This window comes from Crinia signifera, chromosome 5 (genome assembly GCF_055691185.1).
Source record: "Crinia signifera chromosome 5, ASM5569118v1, whole genome shotgun sequence".
Lineage (NCBI taxonomy): Eukaryota > Metazoa > Chordata > Amphibia > Anura > Myobatrachidae > Crinia > Crinia signifera.
This window is the reverse complement of record NC_139221.1, coordinates 8190801-8208945: the sequence shown is the minus strand read 5'-3', so window position 1 is coordinate 8208945 and position 18145 is coordinate 8190801. Positions and strand designations below refer to the sequence as shown.

At 49.8% G+C, this 18145-nt stretch overlaps 1 protein-coding gene across 2 annotated transcripts; it reads left to right on the top strand.

The window, feature by feature from the left end:
- Window positions 1-989: 989 nt before the first annotated feature.
- Window positions 990-17605, top strand: LOC146079917 (uncharacterized). 2 transcript variants are annotated; one of them, XM_083186636.1, is made up of 3 exons: window positions 990-1325; window positions 7330-7456; window positions 12969-17605. In XM_083186636.1, the coding sequence occupies exons 1-3, from the start codon at window positions 1311-1313 to the stop codon at window positions 17438-17440; spliced, it is 4614 nt and encodes a 1537-aa protein (XP_083042762.1). In that variant the 5' UTR covers window positions 990-1310; the 3' UTR covers window positions 17441-17605. The 2 variants fall into 2 exon arrangements, with proteins under 2 accessions (XP_083042762.1, XP_083042761.1); XM_083186635.1 differs by having other exon boundaries at window positions 991-1325; window positions 12966-17605.
- The last annotated feature ends 540 nt before the right edge of the window (window positions 17606-18145 follow it).

Here is an 18145-nt window from a genome sequence, read left to right as displayed (position 1 = left end):
AATGGGGGTAATCGCTGCAGAATGGGAGTATTCGCTGCAGAATGGGAGTAATCGGGAGTAATCGCTGCAGAATGGGAGTAATCGCTGCAGAATGGGAGTAATCGCGCCAGAAGGAAGGTAATCGCTGCAGAATGGGGGTAATCGCTGCAGAATGGGGGTAATCGCTGCAGAATGGGAGTAATCGCAGCAGAATGGGAATAATCTCTGCAGAATGGGGGTAATCGCTGCAGAATGGGAGTAATCGCTGCAGAATGGGGGTAATCGGGAGTAATCGCTGCAGAATGGGAGTAATCGCTGCAGAATGGGGGTAATCGCTGCAGAATGGGAGTAATCGCAGCAGAATGGGAATAATCTCTGCAGAATGGGGGTAATCGCTGCAGAATGGGAGTAATCGCTGCAGAATGGGAGTAATCGCGCCAGAATGGGGGTAATCGCTGCAGAATGGGAGTAATCGCTGCAGAATGGGGGTAATCACTGCAGAATGGGAGTAATCGCTGCAGAATGGGAGTAATCGCGCCAGAATGGGGGTAATCGCTGCAGAATGGGGGTAATCGCTGCAGAATGGGAGTAATCACTGCAGAATGGGGCTAATCGCAGCAGAATGGGAGTAATCGCTGCAGAATGGGGGTAATCACTGCAGAATGGGAGTAATCGCTGCAGAATGGGGATAATCGCTGCAGAATGGGAGTAATCGCTGCAGAATGGGAGTAATCGCGCCAGAATGGGGGTAATCGCTGCAGAATGGGAATAATCTCTGCAGAATGGGAGTAATCGCTGCAGAATGGGGGTAATAATATTATTACCAGTTATTATATAGCGCACACATATTTAGCAGCGCTGTACAGTAGGTAACCCTGAGGTGTGGTGCACACACACACACACACACACACACACACACACACACACATAAAATCTGATTACTATGGTCAGCAAAGTGTACACTGCGGGAGCCTCTGACTGAGTGACTGAGCGATGGAGTCTGTGTGTGTGATACATACTGTACATGTGATCTGTGACAGTCGAGTCCAGACAGCAGCACAGTTCACATTGCAGCCACCAGGGGGCGCAGCGCGGGGGGTTCTGGGAGTTGTAGTCTCCAGGGTCACATAGTAACCGGGAAGCAGAGACTCAGAGCTGTGTGGGAGCAAGGCATGCTGGGAGGAGGCTGTCATCCAGGGATCTAGGCTGCTCTTTGCACTTAACCCCTTGGGTACCTTATTTGGGGCAGCAGAGGAGGCTTCCTGCCGTCCCTGTGCCCCCTCAGCAGATGTCACTGGGCAGGCTGCTGACACTCTAAAGGCCTGGCCACCATGTCCACTGGGAAGGTAAGTACTCCACTTTGGGTTATATATCTTTTGTATAATGATACATGTCTGATCAGTATGTGTGTGTGTGTCTATGTATGTGTGTGTATATATATATAATATATATATATATATATATATATATATATATATATATATATATATATATATATATATATATATATAGTTATGGCTGAGGGATTTTATAGCACTATGGGCCTTATTCATGTTTACGCTAATGCACTTGCAAATGCTATTCTGTAGGCTGCGGAGCTGCAGGTGACAGCTCCGCCCAAAAAGGCAAAAATGACAAGAGACGCCCACCGGGGCCATCGCACGCTCATTCGCAGCTGCGCACACGTTCCCCAGTACACAATACTCCCCAGTATGGAACATCAGACCTATGGCTAAGCAGACTGGGCTCGGTGGTAGTGACGCAGACGCCATGTTTTTGCACATACGAGCTCGCAGCCGTCAGCAGATGCACACGCCATGGCACGCCTGCGCTTTCACAACTCCTCCCGGCAAACTCCGCGGTACCACCTGTATACCGTCACTCACCTTTGTGATGGCATCCTCATTGCGATCGGCACCTTGGCGTATAACTGGCCATTGCGTACAAACATGAATTAGGCCATGCACTACCGCGGCTCATATGTAGATTTAGTCATTTCTCCATCAAGATCAATGATTCCTAATCCTTACTCCACCTCCGCTGTGTGCGACATGCGGTAATACTCGCAGATGTACAGGGCATGAGGCTTTTATTGTAGCTGCAAAAGGGACCTGGAACCTAGACGTGTGCTATAGAACAATAGCGACACGGGAAGTACATACATGGGAATCAGAGGGACATGGGAGGTACATACATGGGAATCAGAGGGACATGGGAGGTACATACATGGGAATCAGAGGGACATGGGAGGTACATACATGGGAATCAGAGGTACACGGGAATCAGAGGGACATGGGAGGTACATACAAGGGAATCGGAGACACAGGAATCGGAGGGACATGGGAATCAGAGAAAGACACAGGAAGTACATACAAGGGAATCAGAGGGACAGGGGAGGTACATACATGGGAATCAAAGGGACATGGGAGGTACATGCATGGGAATCAGAGGGACATGGGAGGTACATACATGGGAATCAGAGAGACACGGGAAGTACATACATGGGAATCAGAGGGACATGGGAGGTACATACATGGGAATCAGAGAGACACGGGAAGTACATACATGGGAATCAGAGGGACAGGGGAGGTACATACATGGGAATCAGAGGGACATGGGAGGTACATGCATAGGAATCAGAGAGACACGGAAAGTACATACAAGGGAATCAGAGGGACAGGGGAGGTACATACATGGGAATCAGAGGGACATGGGAGGTACATGCATGAGAATCAGAGGGACATGAGAAGTACATACAAGGGAATCAGAGGGACATGGGAGGTACATGCATGGGAATCAGAGGGACATGGGAGGTACATACATGAGAATCAGAGAGACACAGGAAGTAAATACATGATAATCAAAGAGAGACATGGGAGGTAATACATGGGAAGCACAGAGAGGTACAGGAAGCACAGACATGGAATCAGAGGGGCATGGGAAGTAGAGAGATTCAAGAGAAGCACAGACATGGGAATCACAGACATGGGAAGCAGAGAGAGACACGGGAAGCAGAGAGAGACATGGGAAGTACAGACATGGGAATCAATATGGAGGGACAGAAAGCACAGACACACATAGGAAACACTGACAGGAGGTAAGGAGGGAGACAGGAAGCGTAGGGAGAGGTGGGAAATGTGGAGGGACAGGAAGCAGTGAGACACATAGGAAACACTGACAGGACATAAAGAGGGGGACAGGAAGCGCAGGGAGAATTGGGAAATATGGAGGGACAGAAAGAACAGAGACACATAGGAAACACTGACAGGAGGTAAGGAGGGAGACAGGAAGCGCAGGGAGAGATGGGAAGTGTGGAGGGACAGGAAGCAGTGAGACACATAGGAAACACTGACAGGACATAAGGAGGGGGACAGGAAGCGCAGGGAGAGGTGGGAAGTGTGGAGAGACCGAGAGCACAGACACACATAGGAAACACTGACAGGAGGTAAAGAGGGAGACGGGAAGCGTAGGGAGAGGTGGGAAATGTGGAGAGACCGAGAGCACAGACACACATAGGAAACACTGACAGGAGGTAAAGAGGGAGACGGGAAGCGCAGGGAGAGGTGGGAAATGTGGAGAGACAGAGAGCACAGACACACATAGGAAACACTGACAGGAGGTAAAGAGGGAGACGGGAAGCGCAGGGAGAGGTGGGAAATGTGGAGAGACAGAAAGCACAGACACACATAGGAAACACTGACAGGAGGTACGGAGGGAGACAGGAAGCGCAGGGAGAGGTGGGAAATGTGGAGAGACAGAGAGCACAGACACACATAGGAAACACTGACAGGAGGTAAGGAGGGAGACAGGAAGCGTAGGGAGAGATGGAAAGTGTAGAGAGAGACAGAAAAGTACAGACACACATGGGAAACACTGACAGGAGGTAAAGAGGGAGGCAGGAAGTGCAGGGAGAGGTGGGAAATGTGGAGAGACAGAAAGCACAGACACATAGGAAACACTGACAGGAGTTACGGAGGGAGACAGGAAGCGCAGGGAGAGATGGAACGTGTAGAGAGAGACAGAAAGCACAGACACACATAGGAAACACTGACAGGAGGTAAGGAGGGAGACAGGAAGCGTAGGGAGAAATGGAACGTGTAGAGAGAGACAGAAAGCACAGATACATAGGAAACACTGACAAGAGGTAAGGAGGGAGACAGGAAGCGCAGGGGGAGGTGGGAAATGTGGAGAGACAAAGAGCACAGACACACATAGGAAACACTGACAGGAGGTACGGAGGGAGACAGGAAGCGTAGGGAGAGATGGAAAGTGTAGAGAGAGAAAGAAATCACAGACACATAGGAAACACTGACAGGAGGTAAGGAGGGAGACAGGAAGCACAGGATGAGATGGAAAGTGTACAGAGACAGAAAGCACAGACACACATAGGAAACACTGACAGGAGGTACGGAGGGAGACAGGAAGCGTAGGGAGAGATGGAAAGTGTAGAGAGAGAAAGAAATCACAGACACATAGGAAACACTGACAGGAGGTAAGGAGGGAGACAGAAAGCACAGGGAGAGATGGAAAGTGCAGAGAGAGACAGAAAGCACAGACACATAGGAAACACTGACAGGAGGTAAGGAGGGAGACAGGAAGTGCAGGAAGAGATGGGAAATGTGGAGGGACAGAAAGCACAGAGACACATAGGAAACACTGACAGGAGATGAGGAGGGAGACAGGAAGCGCAGGGAGAGATGGGAAATATGGAGGGACAGAAAGCACAGAAACACTGACAGGAGGTACAGAGGGAGACAGGAAGCGCAGGGAGAGATGGGAAGTGTAGAGAGACAGAGAGCACAGACACACATAGGAAACACTGACAGGAGATAAGGAGGGAGACAGGAAGCGCAGGGAGAGATGGGAAATATGGAGGGACAGAAAGCTCAGAGACACATAGGAAACACTGACAGGAGATAAGGAGGGAGACAGGAAGCGCAGGGAGAGATGGGAAGTGTAGAGAGACAGAAAGCTCAGAGACACATAGGAAACACTGACAGGAGATAAGGAGGGAGACAGGAAGCGCAGGGAGAGATGGGAAATATGGAGGGACAGAAAGCTCAGAGACACATAGGAAACATGAAAAACAGACACCGCAAGCATATATACGTATAACTTTCTGCAGGTCCATTGAGTCTGAACTATACTAGCCTACCTGACCCTTTCCTTTAGGGAGAAAATGCTCTGTTCCTGGACTTCCCTGGTAATGTATGATTGCCATCACCTGTGGTGACACCTTTCTTATCAGTTACCTAGTTCCCCACAGGTGCTGGCAATCCTACATTACCAGGGAAACCCAGGAACAGAGCATTGTGTCCTCCTGGAGAGGGGCATGCTGGGAGGTATGGATAATGTAGGATTGCCAGCACCTGTGGGGAGCTAGGTAACTGATAAGAAAGGTGTCACCACAGGTGCTGGCAATCATACATTACCAGGGAAGTCCAGGAACAGAGCATTGTGTCCTCCTGGAGAGGGGCATGCTGGGAGGTATGGATAATGTATGATTGCCAGCACCTGTGGGGAGCTAGGTAACTGATAAGAAAGGTGTCACCACAGATGCTGGCAATCCTACATTACCAGGGAAGCCCAGGAACAGAGCATTGTGTCCTCCTGGAGAGGGGCATGCTGGGAGGTATGGATAATGTAAGATTGCCAGCACCTGTGGGGAGCTGGGTAACTGATAAGAAAGGTGTCACCACAGGTGCTGGCAATCATACATTACCAGGGAAGCCCAGGAACAGAGCATTGTGTCCTCCTGGAGAGGGGCATGCTGGGAGGTATGTATAATGTAGGATTGCCATCACCTGTGGGGAGCTAGGTAACTGATAAGAAAGGTGTCACCACAGGTGCTGGCAATCATACATTACCAGGGAAGCCCAGGAACAGAGCATTGTGTCCTCCTGGAGAGGGGCATGCTGGGAGGTATGGATAATGTATGATTGGCAGCACCTGTGGGGAGCTAGGTAACTGATAAGAAAGGTGTCACCATAGGTGCTGGCAATCATACATTACCAGGGAAGCCCAGGAACAGATCATTGTGTCCTCCTGGAGAGGGGCATGCTGGGAGGTATGGATAATGTATGATTGCCAGCACCTGTGGGGAGCTAGGTAACTGATAAGAAAGGTGTCACCACAGGTGCTGGCAATCATACATTACCAGGGAAGTCCAGGAGCAGAGCATTGTGTCCTCCTGGAGAGGGGCATGCTGGGAGGTATGGATAATGTAGGATTGCCAGCACCTGTGGGGAGCTAGGTAACTGATAAGAAAGGTGTCACCACAGGGGCTGGCAATCATACATTACCAAGGAGGTCCAGGGACAGAGCATTGTGTCCTCCTGGAGAGGGGCATGCTGGGAGGTATGAATAATGTATGATTGCCAGCACCTGTGGGGAGCTAGGTAACTGATAAGAAAGGTGTCACCACACGTGATGGCAATCCTACATTACCAGGGAAGCCCAGGAGCAGAGCATTGTGTCCTCCTGGAGAGGGGCATGCTGGGAGGTATGGATAATGTATGATTGCCAGCACCTGTGGGGAGCTAGGTAACTGATAAGAAAGGTGGGTACTTGTGAGTTATCTGGGTGCCCGATTTCTAAATCGGGTCGGATCGGGCACATCGCATCGCATGCGACCATCGGATGCGATGCGATGCGATGACCCGATTTTTCCATAGGAATCAATGTTAAAATGGACTGAGTCCATTTTAACATGGAATTCAATGGGAAAAAGGGGTCCTTTTCATACCCCTACTATCCAAGTGGGCATGGAGTTGGATATAAACCTGTGGCGAGCGTAGCGAGCCACCGAGCCCGAAGCGTGGCGAGCGTAGCGAGCCCCGCGAGGGGACACAGAATACCGTCCCCTCGCGGGGCTCGCTTCGCTCGCCACGCTTCGGGCTCGGTGGCTCGCTACGCTCGCCACAGGTTTATATCCAACTCCATGCCCACTTGGATAGTAGGGGTATGAAAAGGACCCCTTTTTCCATAGGAATCATTTTAACATTGATTCCTATGGAAAAATCGGGTCATCGCATCCGATGGTCGCATGCGATGCGATATCGCATCGCATCTGATTGTATGCCTTAACTTAAGGCATACAATCAAAAAATCGGGCGCCCAGATAACTCACAAGTACCGAAAGGTGTCACCACAGGTGCTGGCAATCATACATTACCAGGGAAGTCCAGGAGCAGAGCATGTTCTCCCGCATGAAGAGGGTCAGGTAGGCAAGTATGGTCTGAACTTTTCCTGTTTTGGGGGGTTTTGGCCTTTTATCATCAAAAGTGTTTCCTATTGTAACTTTTGACTTTTCATTTATACCTTTAAAACTCTTATTGATCTGTGTACCAGGTCCCGGTGTCCTTTGATGAGGTGGCAGTATATTTCTCAGAGGACGAATGGCGCCATCTAGTGGAGTGGCAGAAGGAACTCTACAAGCAGGTCATGCAGGAGAACCTGGAAGTTGTGCTGTCATTGGGTAAGCTGCTGGTATACAGTGGATCCTATACTCCCATTGGGTAAGGAGCTGCTATACAGTGGATCCTATACTCCCATTGGGTAAGGAGCTGCTATACAGTGGATCCTATACTCCCATTGGGTAAGGAGCTGGCATACAGTGGTTCCTATACTCCCATTGGGTAAGATGCTGGCTGTCAAAGGGCGGTATTCAATGTGAATACCGTCGACGTGCAGCGAATACTGTTTAGGATTCGCTGCACATTCGCCACTGGTCGCCGCGTTCCGGAGACTCGCCGGCTCCGGTATTCAACGAGTCAGGGGCTCGCTGCCCCTGACCGGCGAATATGAGCTCCTGCGGCGAACGCCGCAGGGAGCCTGAGGACAGTGGCAGGCAGGGAGATGGAAGTCTCCCTGCCTGGGATTCAGTACTGAATCCCGGCGGTCGGGATCCCGGCGGTCGGGATCCCGACCGCCTAAATCCCGACAAGGGGGGGCGGGGATCGCCCCCCCTTGCGGGCTCGCTGCGCTCGCCACGCAGCGGGCCCGGTGCCTCGCTACGCTCGGCACACTAATTTATTCTCCCTCCAGGGGTGTCGTGGACACCCACGGAGGGAGAATGTGTCGGGATTTCGGCGGTCGGGATTCTGAACGCCGGGATCCCGACCGCCGGGATCTCAACTGCATCCCCCTGCCTGCCCCAGAACGTTTGTGGGGGGGAGGTGGGCTCCCCGGGTGCCAATCAGCACAGGCTGCCCCTCGGGGGTGCCAGCAGGGGACGGGTATATTCACTACACCCGATTATGCATATGTAATGATCGGGTGAAGTGAATATATAAATATATATATCTAATGAGCGGCTCGGCTCCGGCCCCCTGCTGGCTGCTGTGTAAAAAAAAAAAAAATTAAATATATATTCACTAGGTGATTCATCGCGCCCTATGAGCGCTGTTCACACCGTCGTAAGGGGCTGCGCCCCCTTAATTTGTGAACATTTGTATATGAGAAAGATGGTTAGAATTGTATGAAAGATGGCCTGTATTGCAACTTGAGTTATAGGTGAAATGTGTTAAATAGAGAGCATATGATTTGGAAGGGGGTGTGTATTGTTTTGTTTAATTAAAAAGCGGTTACAGAGTAAGATGTACATTGATAGTGTGGATGGTACAGTGACATTTGTGGGTGTGGGGGGTCTGTGTGTGCATGTTGTTAAGGTGTGTGTGTGCAATAGTATAGTAGGGTGTTTTTGAGTCAGCGGCTCCCCACTGGCGGAGGTCACGACACAGGAAAACAGGAGGCTGGGTAGTGATAGGGGTGTGTGGACATAAGGGGGACTAAAGAGGAGGGTGGGAGATACTGTGCAGCTTCTGCCAGTGGGTGAGGGTCCAGTGTGGCAGTACAGGATGGTGGCCCTGAGTCAGTGTCTCCTCCTACTGGGTGGGAGGGTACATGAGAGCAGGAGGCTGGGCTATGAGGCATGATAGGGGCATGTGGGCAAAACAGCGTCAGCGACTCCCCAGTGGTGGAAGTTACGGTTCAGGAGAGCAGGAAGCTGGGTAGGGATAGGGGTGTGTGAGTATACGGGGGACTAAAGAGGGGCTTAGGGGTGCCGTGAATTGTGGGAGGGGCGTGGGGGGTGCCGTGAATCAAGGGAGGGAGGGGGCGCAGGTGTCCGCAGATCGTGGGAGAGGGCGGGGGTCCGCAAAGCGTGGGAGGGGGCGTGAATTGCGGGAGGGGGGGTTGCGAATTGCGGGAGGGGGGTGTGTGCGGGGGGTGACGTGAATCGTGGGAGGGGGCGTGAATCGTGGGGGGGGGGTGCGCGGGGGGTCCGTGAATTGCGGGAGGGGGGGGGGGCACGGGGCGCGATAAATCACCTAGTTGGTTATATATTCTTGTAGAAGGATGGTAGGATGTTGCTGTCATTCAGAATGCATTTACATAAACAGTAATAGTAGCAGTAAAAGATCTGACTTAAAACACCTACAGTAAAACAGAACAGGTGTTATATATTATACAAAGAATTGGTTGATGATGTGTAGGTTGACGTGCACATAGTTCATAGTTGTCACTGGAAAAAAATTGCTACACGAAAAAATCAACACAGAAAGTTCAACACATGTAAATGTGTGGCACTTCATCGGTGTCCATGTCGACACATGAGAATGAATATGAAAACATTGAAAAAAAGAAAAATAAATCTTCAAAAACTCATGTCAACCTTTTTCATTGTCGACCATAGCCGTGCATGTGCCATTTAATCCTGGGGTTGCCGTGAATCGCGCGCGGGGGTGGGGGGGGGGGGAGGGAGGAGGTGAGGGGTGTCCGCGAATCACGGGAGGAGGGGTCGTGGGTGGATGCCGTGAATTGCGGGAGGGGTGGTCGCTGGGGGGGGCGTGTGGGTGCCGCGAATCGTGGGAGGGGGTGGGCGCGGGGGGTTGCAGTGAATCGCGGGAGGGTGGGTCGCGGGGGCGGGGGGTTGCCGCAATGACAGGAGGGGGGTCAGGGGTGGGGAATTGCGGTTGGGGGGGTCGTGGGGGGCACCGTGAACCTCGCGAGGGGGGGCCCAGGGGGTTGGCGCGAATCGCGGGAGCGGGGGTCGCGGGGTGCTGCTAATCGCAGGAGGGGGGGTGTCACGGGGTGGGGACGCGAATCGCGGGAGTCACCGGGGGTGCCGCGAATTGCGGGGGGTGTGCTGCAAATCGCGAAAGGGGGGTTGCGGGGGGTGCCGCGAATCGCCACAAGAAAGGTCAACACATGTAATTGTTGACATAAGTGTGGCACTTCATTGGTGTCCATGTCGACACATGAGAATGAATATGAAAACATTGAAAAAGTGAAAAATAAATCTTGTCAACCTTTTTCATTGTCGACCATAGCCATGTCAGTGTTTTGCATGTGCCATTTAATCGTGGGGATGCCGTGAATGGGGGGGGGGGGGGGGGGAGGGAGGTGCATACCTCCCAACATGACCCTCTCCAGGAGGGACACATTGCTCTGTTTCTGGACTTTCTTCTTAATTTATGGATTACCATCACCTGTGCTTAAACATCTTTCTTATCAATTACCCTGTTTAAAACAGGTGATGACAATCCTAAATTAAGATGGAAGTCCACAAACAGAGCATTCTGTCCCTCCTGGAGAGGGTCATGTTGGGAGGTATGTGGGGCGCTCACCTGGTGTGTCTGGTGAGTAGCTGTGTCTTTGCTGGGTAACATGGGGAGGCAGAGGGTGTCTGGCACTGTGCATACCTCCCAACATGACCTATGCCAGGAGGGACACAATGCTCTGCCGTTGGACTTTCTTCCTAATGTATGATTACCTCCATCTGTGTTGAACAGGTTAATTGATAGGAAAGGTGCTTCAACACAGGTGATGGCAATCATACATTAAAAGGAAAGTGCAGGAGCAGAGCATTGTGTCCCTCCTATGACTGTGGGCTCACTGGGCTGGTTCTCTGTCATGTGAGTCAGAGGCTCCACCCAGCGTTACAGCTTCAGACACACTTTGAGTGACAGATGTAGCCAAATATATAAGAGATGTGCTTACAGCACATGAATAAAAATAGCATGCCCCTCCTCAGAATAAAATTCCAGATTTTTTGACACCAATTGTAAAATACAAAACACTTTATTTTAAAAGTTCACATTCCACTTCACCATAAAAAGATAGCGATTGCTACTCAGTGAATCATGGCGAAAAAAACCTTGAAATGTATTCGCCATCTGGTCATTGAATAGGGTGATTCACCGTTTTAGTCAAAAATTCGCCTTACAGCACAAAATCGCCATAAAATCCTGGCGAATCAGCCTCATTGAATACCGCCCAATGTGTTGAGTTGTGGTATAAATTGGAGATTACGCGGTCATTGGGTGGAGTAGTGGTACAGAGTGGAGATTACACTGTCATTGGGTGGAGTAGTGGTAAAGAGTGGAGGTTACGCTGTCATTGAGTGGAGTAGTGGTACAGAGTGGAGGTTACGCTGTCATTGGGTGGAGTAGTGGTACAGAGTGGAGGTAACGCTGTCATTGGGTGAAGTAGTGGTACAGAGTGGAGGTTACGCTGTCATTGGGTGAAGTAGTGGTACAGAGTGGAGGTTACTCTGTGGTTGGGTGGAGTAGTGGTACAGAGTGGAGGTTACTCTGTGGTTGGGTGGAGTAGTGGTATAGAGTGGAGGTTACGCTGTCGTTGGGTGGAGTAGTGGTACAGAGTGGAGGCTACGCTGTCATTGGGTGGAGTAGTGGTACAGAGTGGAGGTTACGCTGTCATTGGGTGGAGTAGTGGTACAGAGTGGAGGCTACGCTGTCATTGGGTGGAGTAGTGGTACAGAGTGGAGGTTACGCTGTCGTTGGGTGGAGTAGTGGTACAGAGTGGAGGTTACGCTGTCGTTGGGTGGAGTAGTGGTACAGAGTGGAGGTTACGCTGTCGTTGGGTGGAGTAGTGGTACAGAGTGGAGGTTATGCTGTCATTGGGTGGAGTAGTGGTTTAGAGTGGAGGTTACGCTGTCGTTGGGTGGAGTAGTGGTACAGAGTGGAGGCTACGCTGTCATTGGGTGGAGTAGTGGTACAGAGTGGAGGTTACGCTGTCATTGTGTGGAGTAGTGGTACAGAGTGGAGGTTACGCTGTCATTGGGTGGAGTAGTGGTACAGAGTGGAGGCTACGCTGTCATTGGGTGGAGTAGTGGTACAGAGTGGAGGTTACGCTGTCGTTGGGTGGAGTAGTGGTATAGAGTGGAGGTTACGCTGTCGTTGGGTGGAGTAGTGGTACAGAGTGGAGGTTACGCTGTCATTGGGTGGAGTAGTGGTACAGAGTGGAGGTTACGCTGTCATTGGGTGGAGTAGTGGTACAGAGTGGAGGTTACGCTGTCATTGGGTGGAGTAGTGGTATAGAGTGGAGTCTACGCTGTCATTGGGTGGAGTAGTGGTACAGAGTGGAGGTTACGCTGTCATTGGGTGGAGTAGTGGTACAGAGTGGAGGTTACGCTGTCATTGGGTGGAGTAGTGGTACAGAGTGGAGGTTACGCTGTCGTTGGGTGGAGTAGTGGTACAGAGTGGAGGTTACGCTGTCATTGGGTGGAGTAGTAGTAGTAGACCTGAATGGAATCATCATAGGCTAACTTTCTTCCCGTTTAGAACTACCCCTTTCTTTATATAAAACGTTTCTCTTCCTATACTACTGCTCAGTTTTACTATATTCATTGTTTAATCACCAGAGTGCCGGGACGATGGGGTACATGTAGTAGGGTGCGAGTTGTATGAAGCAGTCGCAGATTTTAGCAATCTCAGTGGCAGGTTAAAAGTGTCAATTAAAGAGTAAAAACAGGTTGGTTTTGCCTTTTAAATCATAGCTGCTTCAAAGCTGCAGACTCATAGCTGCTTCAAAGCTGCAGACAAGCTCCAAGTAGTGTATTGCGTGGGGCCCTGGTCATTGTTTACTTTGTAAATAAGGGCCAGTTCCATATTGATTTATATGAGCAACATATTTCATCTAGGTTTTCTTTTCATGTTTCTCCATCCACATTTTCTGTTTTCCAGAAGATGTCTACCAGCCATGTGTCCGAGCAGAAGATCCCACATCCAGAGTTTCATCATGGAAGGAATGTAAAGTAAGACTGTGCGAGGGGGAAGACACAAAGACAGTGAGCGATCGGTACAAGGCGTATGCTCGCGGTGTGTTGGGCAAGATAGACCACAAGTGCTCTGAATGCCAAGAAGTCATCGGCATCTGGTCACTTCTTATTGACCACAAAATAAATCACCAGAGGTTAAAGCTACAACGACTGTTCCAATCGTACATTAACCACCAGACGGATGTCCCAAATCCTCCTCTTACAGATTACAAGCAGGGGAAATTATTGCAAAACTGTAAGAATGAGGAGCGTTCCTTTTCAGACCTGTTCCTTGGGTCCTGCAGTATGGATGGTCTACCCAAGGTTAGAGTAAACCAGGAAATTCCTATAGAGAAAGAACAGTTCAGGGCATCTAACAATGCACATGTAAGCTACAAAATATTGTCCAGTCCTGACAATAAGAAAAGCAGTGACCAGGGGGGGAACACAGCAGGAACTCGGAAGATGGACAAGGAGAAGAATCTGTTAAAATGTTTGAATTGTTTTAAATTGTTCACAGACTACAGTCTCCTGATTGAGCATGAACAGAGCCACGCGGAACACAAGTCCTTCACATGCTCTGACTGTGGGAAGAGTTTCATTCGGAAGTCCATACTGAAGCTGCATCGCAGGACTCACACTGGTGAGCGACCATACCCTTGTACTGAGTGTGGGAAACAGTTCAGCCAGAGGTTCAACCTTGTGATTCATCAACGGATTCACACTGGGGAAATGCCGTACAAGTGTCCTACCTGTGACAAATGCTTCCGCTACAAACCAGCTCTGGTCAGGCATGAGAGGGAAGGGAAGTGTGTAAGAGTCACTCATAGAACACGCTCTATGGGCAAGGCCAAAGGCTCACTACAGATTCCTCAGAGTCTTGTCCCATCAGAGGCCAAACATTCTACCAATAAACTGCAATCATTCCCAAGTTCTTCTCTCTGTCCTCCATCAACCCATCCATTTGTCCATCATTTATCAGCTAGAAAGTCTCCAGTATCCTCTCCAACCACCGTCCATCATTTATCAACTAATAAGCTTTCAGCATCCTCTGCCTCCATCACCCATCATTTATTAGCTAGTAAGACTCTGCCATCCTCTCACTCCACTGTCCCACATTTATTGGCTAATAAGCCTCCAGCATCCTCTCACTCCACTGTCCCTCATTTATCGGCTAATAAGCCTTCAGCATCCTCTCCCACGGCCTATCATGTATCAGCTAATAAGCCTTCAGCATCCTCTCCCACGGCCAATCATGTATCAGCTAATAAGCCTTCAGCATCTTCACCCTCCACTGTCCATCATTCATCAGCTGGTAAGAATCCAGCATCCTCTCCCTCCATTGTGCATCATCTATCAGCTAATAAGTCTCCAGCATCCTCTCCATCCCATAATTTATCAGCTAGTAAGTCTCCGGTATCTTCCCAATCCACCGTCCATCATTTATCGACTAATAAGCCTCCGGCATCCTCTACTGTGCATCATTTATCAGCTAGTAAGCCTCCAGTATCCTCTCCATCCACCATCCATCATTCTTTAGCTAGTAAGCCTCCAGTATCTTCCACCGTCCATCATTTATCAGCTGGTAAGTCTCCAGCATCCTCTCCATCCACCGTCCATCATTTATCAGGTGGTAAGTCTCCAGCATCCTCTCCATCCACGGTCCATCATTTATCAGGTGGTAAGTCTCCAGCTTTCTCTCCATCCACCGTGCATCATTCTTTAGCTAGTAAGCCACCAGTATCCTCTACCATCCATCATTTATCAGCTGGTAAGTCTCCAGCATCCTCACCATCCACGGTCCATCATTTATCAGCTGGTAAGTCTCCAGCATCCTTTCCCTCCACCGTCCATCATTTATCAGCTGGTAAGTCTCCAGTAACCTCTCCCTCCAACGTCCATCATTTATCAGCTGGTAAGTCTCCAGCATCCTCTCCCTCCACCATCCATCATTTATCAGCTAGTAAACCACCAGCATCATCAACCTCCACAATCCATAATGTATTGAATGTTAAACCTCTTGCACCTTCTACGTTGTCACCGCCCCCAATCTGTTTTAAATCTTCATGTCCACCTGGTTCTAATACTCAATCATCTCCTAGCTCTGTAAACTGTCTCTTGTCAGGGGCGAAATCTCCTTCCTTCTTAAACTACTCCATGTGTAACATTCCCCCTTCATCTACTTTTATCTGTCATGAATCTGGTGTTAAACCTCCCTCTGCCTCAAGCACCCCTGTCTATCATCCATCTGGTATGAAACCTTCCTCAACCTCACCTTCTTCCACATACCACCCTCTAGTTAAAAATTATTCATCATCATCGACCTTGGCTTTGTCTGACCTGTCCCGGACTAAACCTCTTTCTCCTACTACCCTATGTCATTCATCAGGTGTTAAACCTTCCCCATCAGGAGCCAATTGTCACCCATCACTTCCTAAGGCCCTCTCATCCACCACTGGCTCTGAATTTTCTACATCTGGTCTCGGCCAACCTCAGCCATCTCCTTCCTCAGGCCATCATCCATTACATATGACAAAACCCCCTTCATTTAACTCTGACAAATGTCTTGCATCTGGTATGACATGTTCCTCATCTTTTAACCCCACCAGGAACCCATCTATAGTTAGATCTAGCTCTTCCTTATCTTCACCCATGGTTCCGAAGTCAGCTACTGATCCTTTATCATCCATCCATGGTCAACCACCTGGCCTTAAACCCCAGTTTCCTCTGCCCATCTCAGTCTGCCGTACTTCTGATGCTAGCAGTTCCCCATGCAGATCCTCATTGCTTTACCGTAAATCTTTTACGAAGTTGTCTTCACCCTTGCCATCAGCCTTCAGTTATGCTGCTGGCAAGCCTCTATCCTCCATCCATCACAGATCCATTCCTTGTTTTCCAGTTAAACCACCAACTGGTTCACACTCCTCCCTTTTCCCTGCTTTGCCTTCACCTATAATGGCCAACAATTTGGCCAAAGACGTACCAAAACTTTCCAGAGTGGAAACCACAGCAGAAGATGCAAACACCAACGCAAAGACTTTAATAATGGACCAGGTGAAGCACCCGGATGAGAAAATGTTTCAGTGTAATCAATGCAAAAGAGCTTTTGCTCACTGTAGTCAGCTGGCAGAACACCAAAAATCCCACTCCAGGTCACGGAACACTTGCTCGGAATGCAATAAGAGTTTCCTGAGGAAGTCCACGCTCATACTTCACAGGAGGACCCACACTGGAGAGAAGCCCTTTAGCTGCACAGAGTGTGGGAAGAGCTTCAGCCAGCGCTTCAATCTTGTGGTCCACCAGCGCATACACACGGGGGAAAGGCCGTACACCTGTAATGCCTGTAGCAGGTCCTTCCGCTACAGAACGGGGCTCCTCCGCCACCAGAGACACTCTGTGTGCCTCAAAAAACTATCGGGGGAAAACTGTTCTATAGCTAAAACCAACCTTAAAATGCCAACCTCAAGAATTAAGAAATATCTTAAAGCATCGCCTATTTCTCAGGATTCCGCTTGTTTTACTTGTTCTGAATCTTCTGATTTACCCCAAAGTGAGGCACGGCACCCGATGTTGGGAACCCCCCAAAGTGTCCAATGTAGGACGTCTTTCCCGCAACCAGCAGCCTTTAGTGGGCTTCAGCAGACAAAGAAAGCCCCACATCCAATTTACGGGAACTCCATCAACAAGAAGTTAGCATTTGCTGCCTCCTACAAATTCCATACTAGGGCGAAGTCGGCCGCAAAAAGGCCCAGTGGTGGACTAGATGGAACTCCGTCTTTCGCACCATCCGTTATGTTTCGGAGCCCAGGTTCTCTTCAAGGTCCTCACCACGCCATGTCCTCCACACCTAGCCCAGACACCTCCATCATTCACAATGACAGGGCACCAGATGTCACTCCCAGTGCTCTCACTCTCAGGGGACCACCCACCAGGGAGCTCAGGGCAATGGAAATAAACAGGACTGTGGTAAAGCGCTCTGCTTGTGCCTTCAGTAACCAGACACTGCTCAGCCAGAGGCCGGGAACCGAGAAGTCCCGGTTCAGATGTGATTACTGTAAAAGACGTTTCTCCCAAATGGACCAGTTCAGGGAACATCAGAAAACGCACATCATGGCCCAGCATACATGTATCGAGTGCGGCAGGGCCTTCAGCAAGGCTTCACAGCTGGTTGTGCACCAGAGAACGCACAGTGGGGAGAAGCCATATACCTGCAGTAAATGCGGCAAACAGTTTAGCCAGAAGTTTAATCTCATTGTCCACCAGAGAATCCACACAGGGGAGAAGCCATTTAGCTGCAAACACTGCACCAAAGCGTTCCGGTACCGTGCAGGTCTCCTTAACCACCAGAAAGATGGGCTGTGCTTACGGAAGGGCATGCAATGTTCTATGGAGGGGATATAGAATATAAAGTCCCAGCCACTCAGGGAGGAGGACCCCTATTAGGATTAGTTATATAATTCAGGAAAGGGGGCATGGCTTTGTTTTGTGGCCCTGCGATATCTGGAGGGTGGTTATGGGGCGATATCCTGCCATTTGTTCACCAATAAAAGACATGATATCATTTTCTGTCTGTTTACTATTGTTTCATCCGTTATATTTACATACCGTCTGTGCGTTCGGATGACCTCGCTTCTACAGGGGGTCACAGATATCTGACACTGGGGCAGATGTAATAAGCCCAGTGAAGAGATAAAGTAGAGATAAATGAGAAGGTGATAAGGCACCAGCCAATAAATTCCTGTCATTTCTTCTTCAGGGTTCCTGGGCCCACAGGGTTAACATCGAGGTTGTAGGCGGATCCAGAGGACCAGGCACCAATTCTCCAAAGCTTTTGGCTTCCCATCATGCCTGGCTCCTCTACCCTATAACCCCGCCTCCATGCTAGGTCTGTCAGGTTTTTGTTGGTGCCTGTAGGAAGCAGGTGCACCAGTGTTTTCTCCTGGGATTGCCTGAAGCAATCCCAAGTTTTTACTTTATTTTTCTATTTTTACAATGAGCGAGTAGCGCTGGTAGTCAGGGTGACTACAGCGCTACCGCTCCATCACCCCCGCTGGCGTCCATTATCTCCTATCACCCTGGGTACTTTACTGGATAAGCTGACACCCG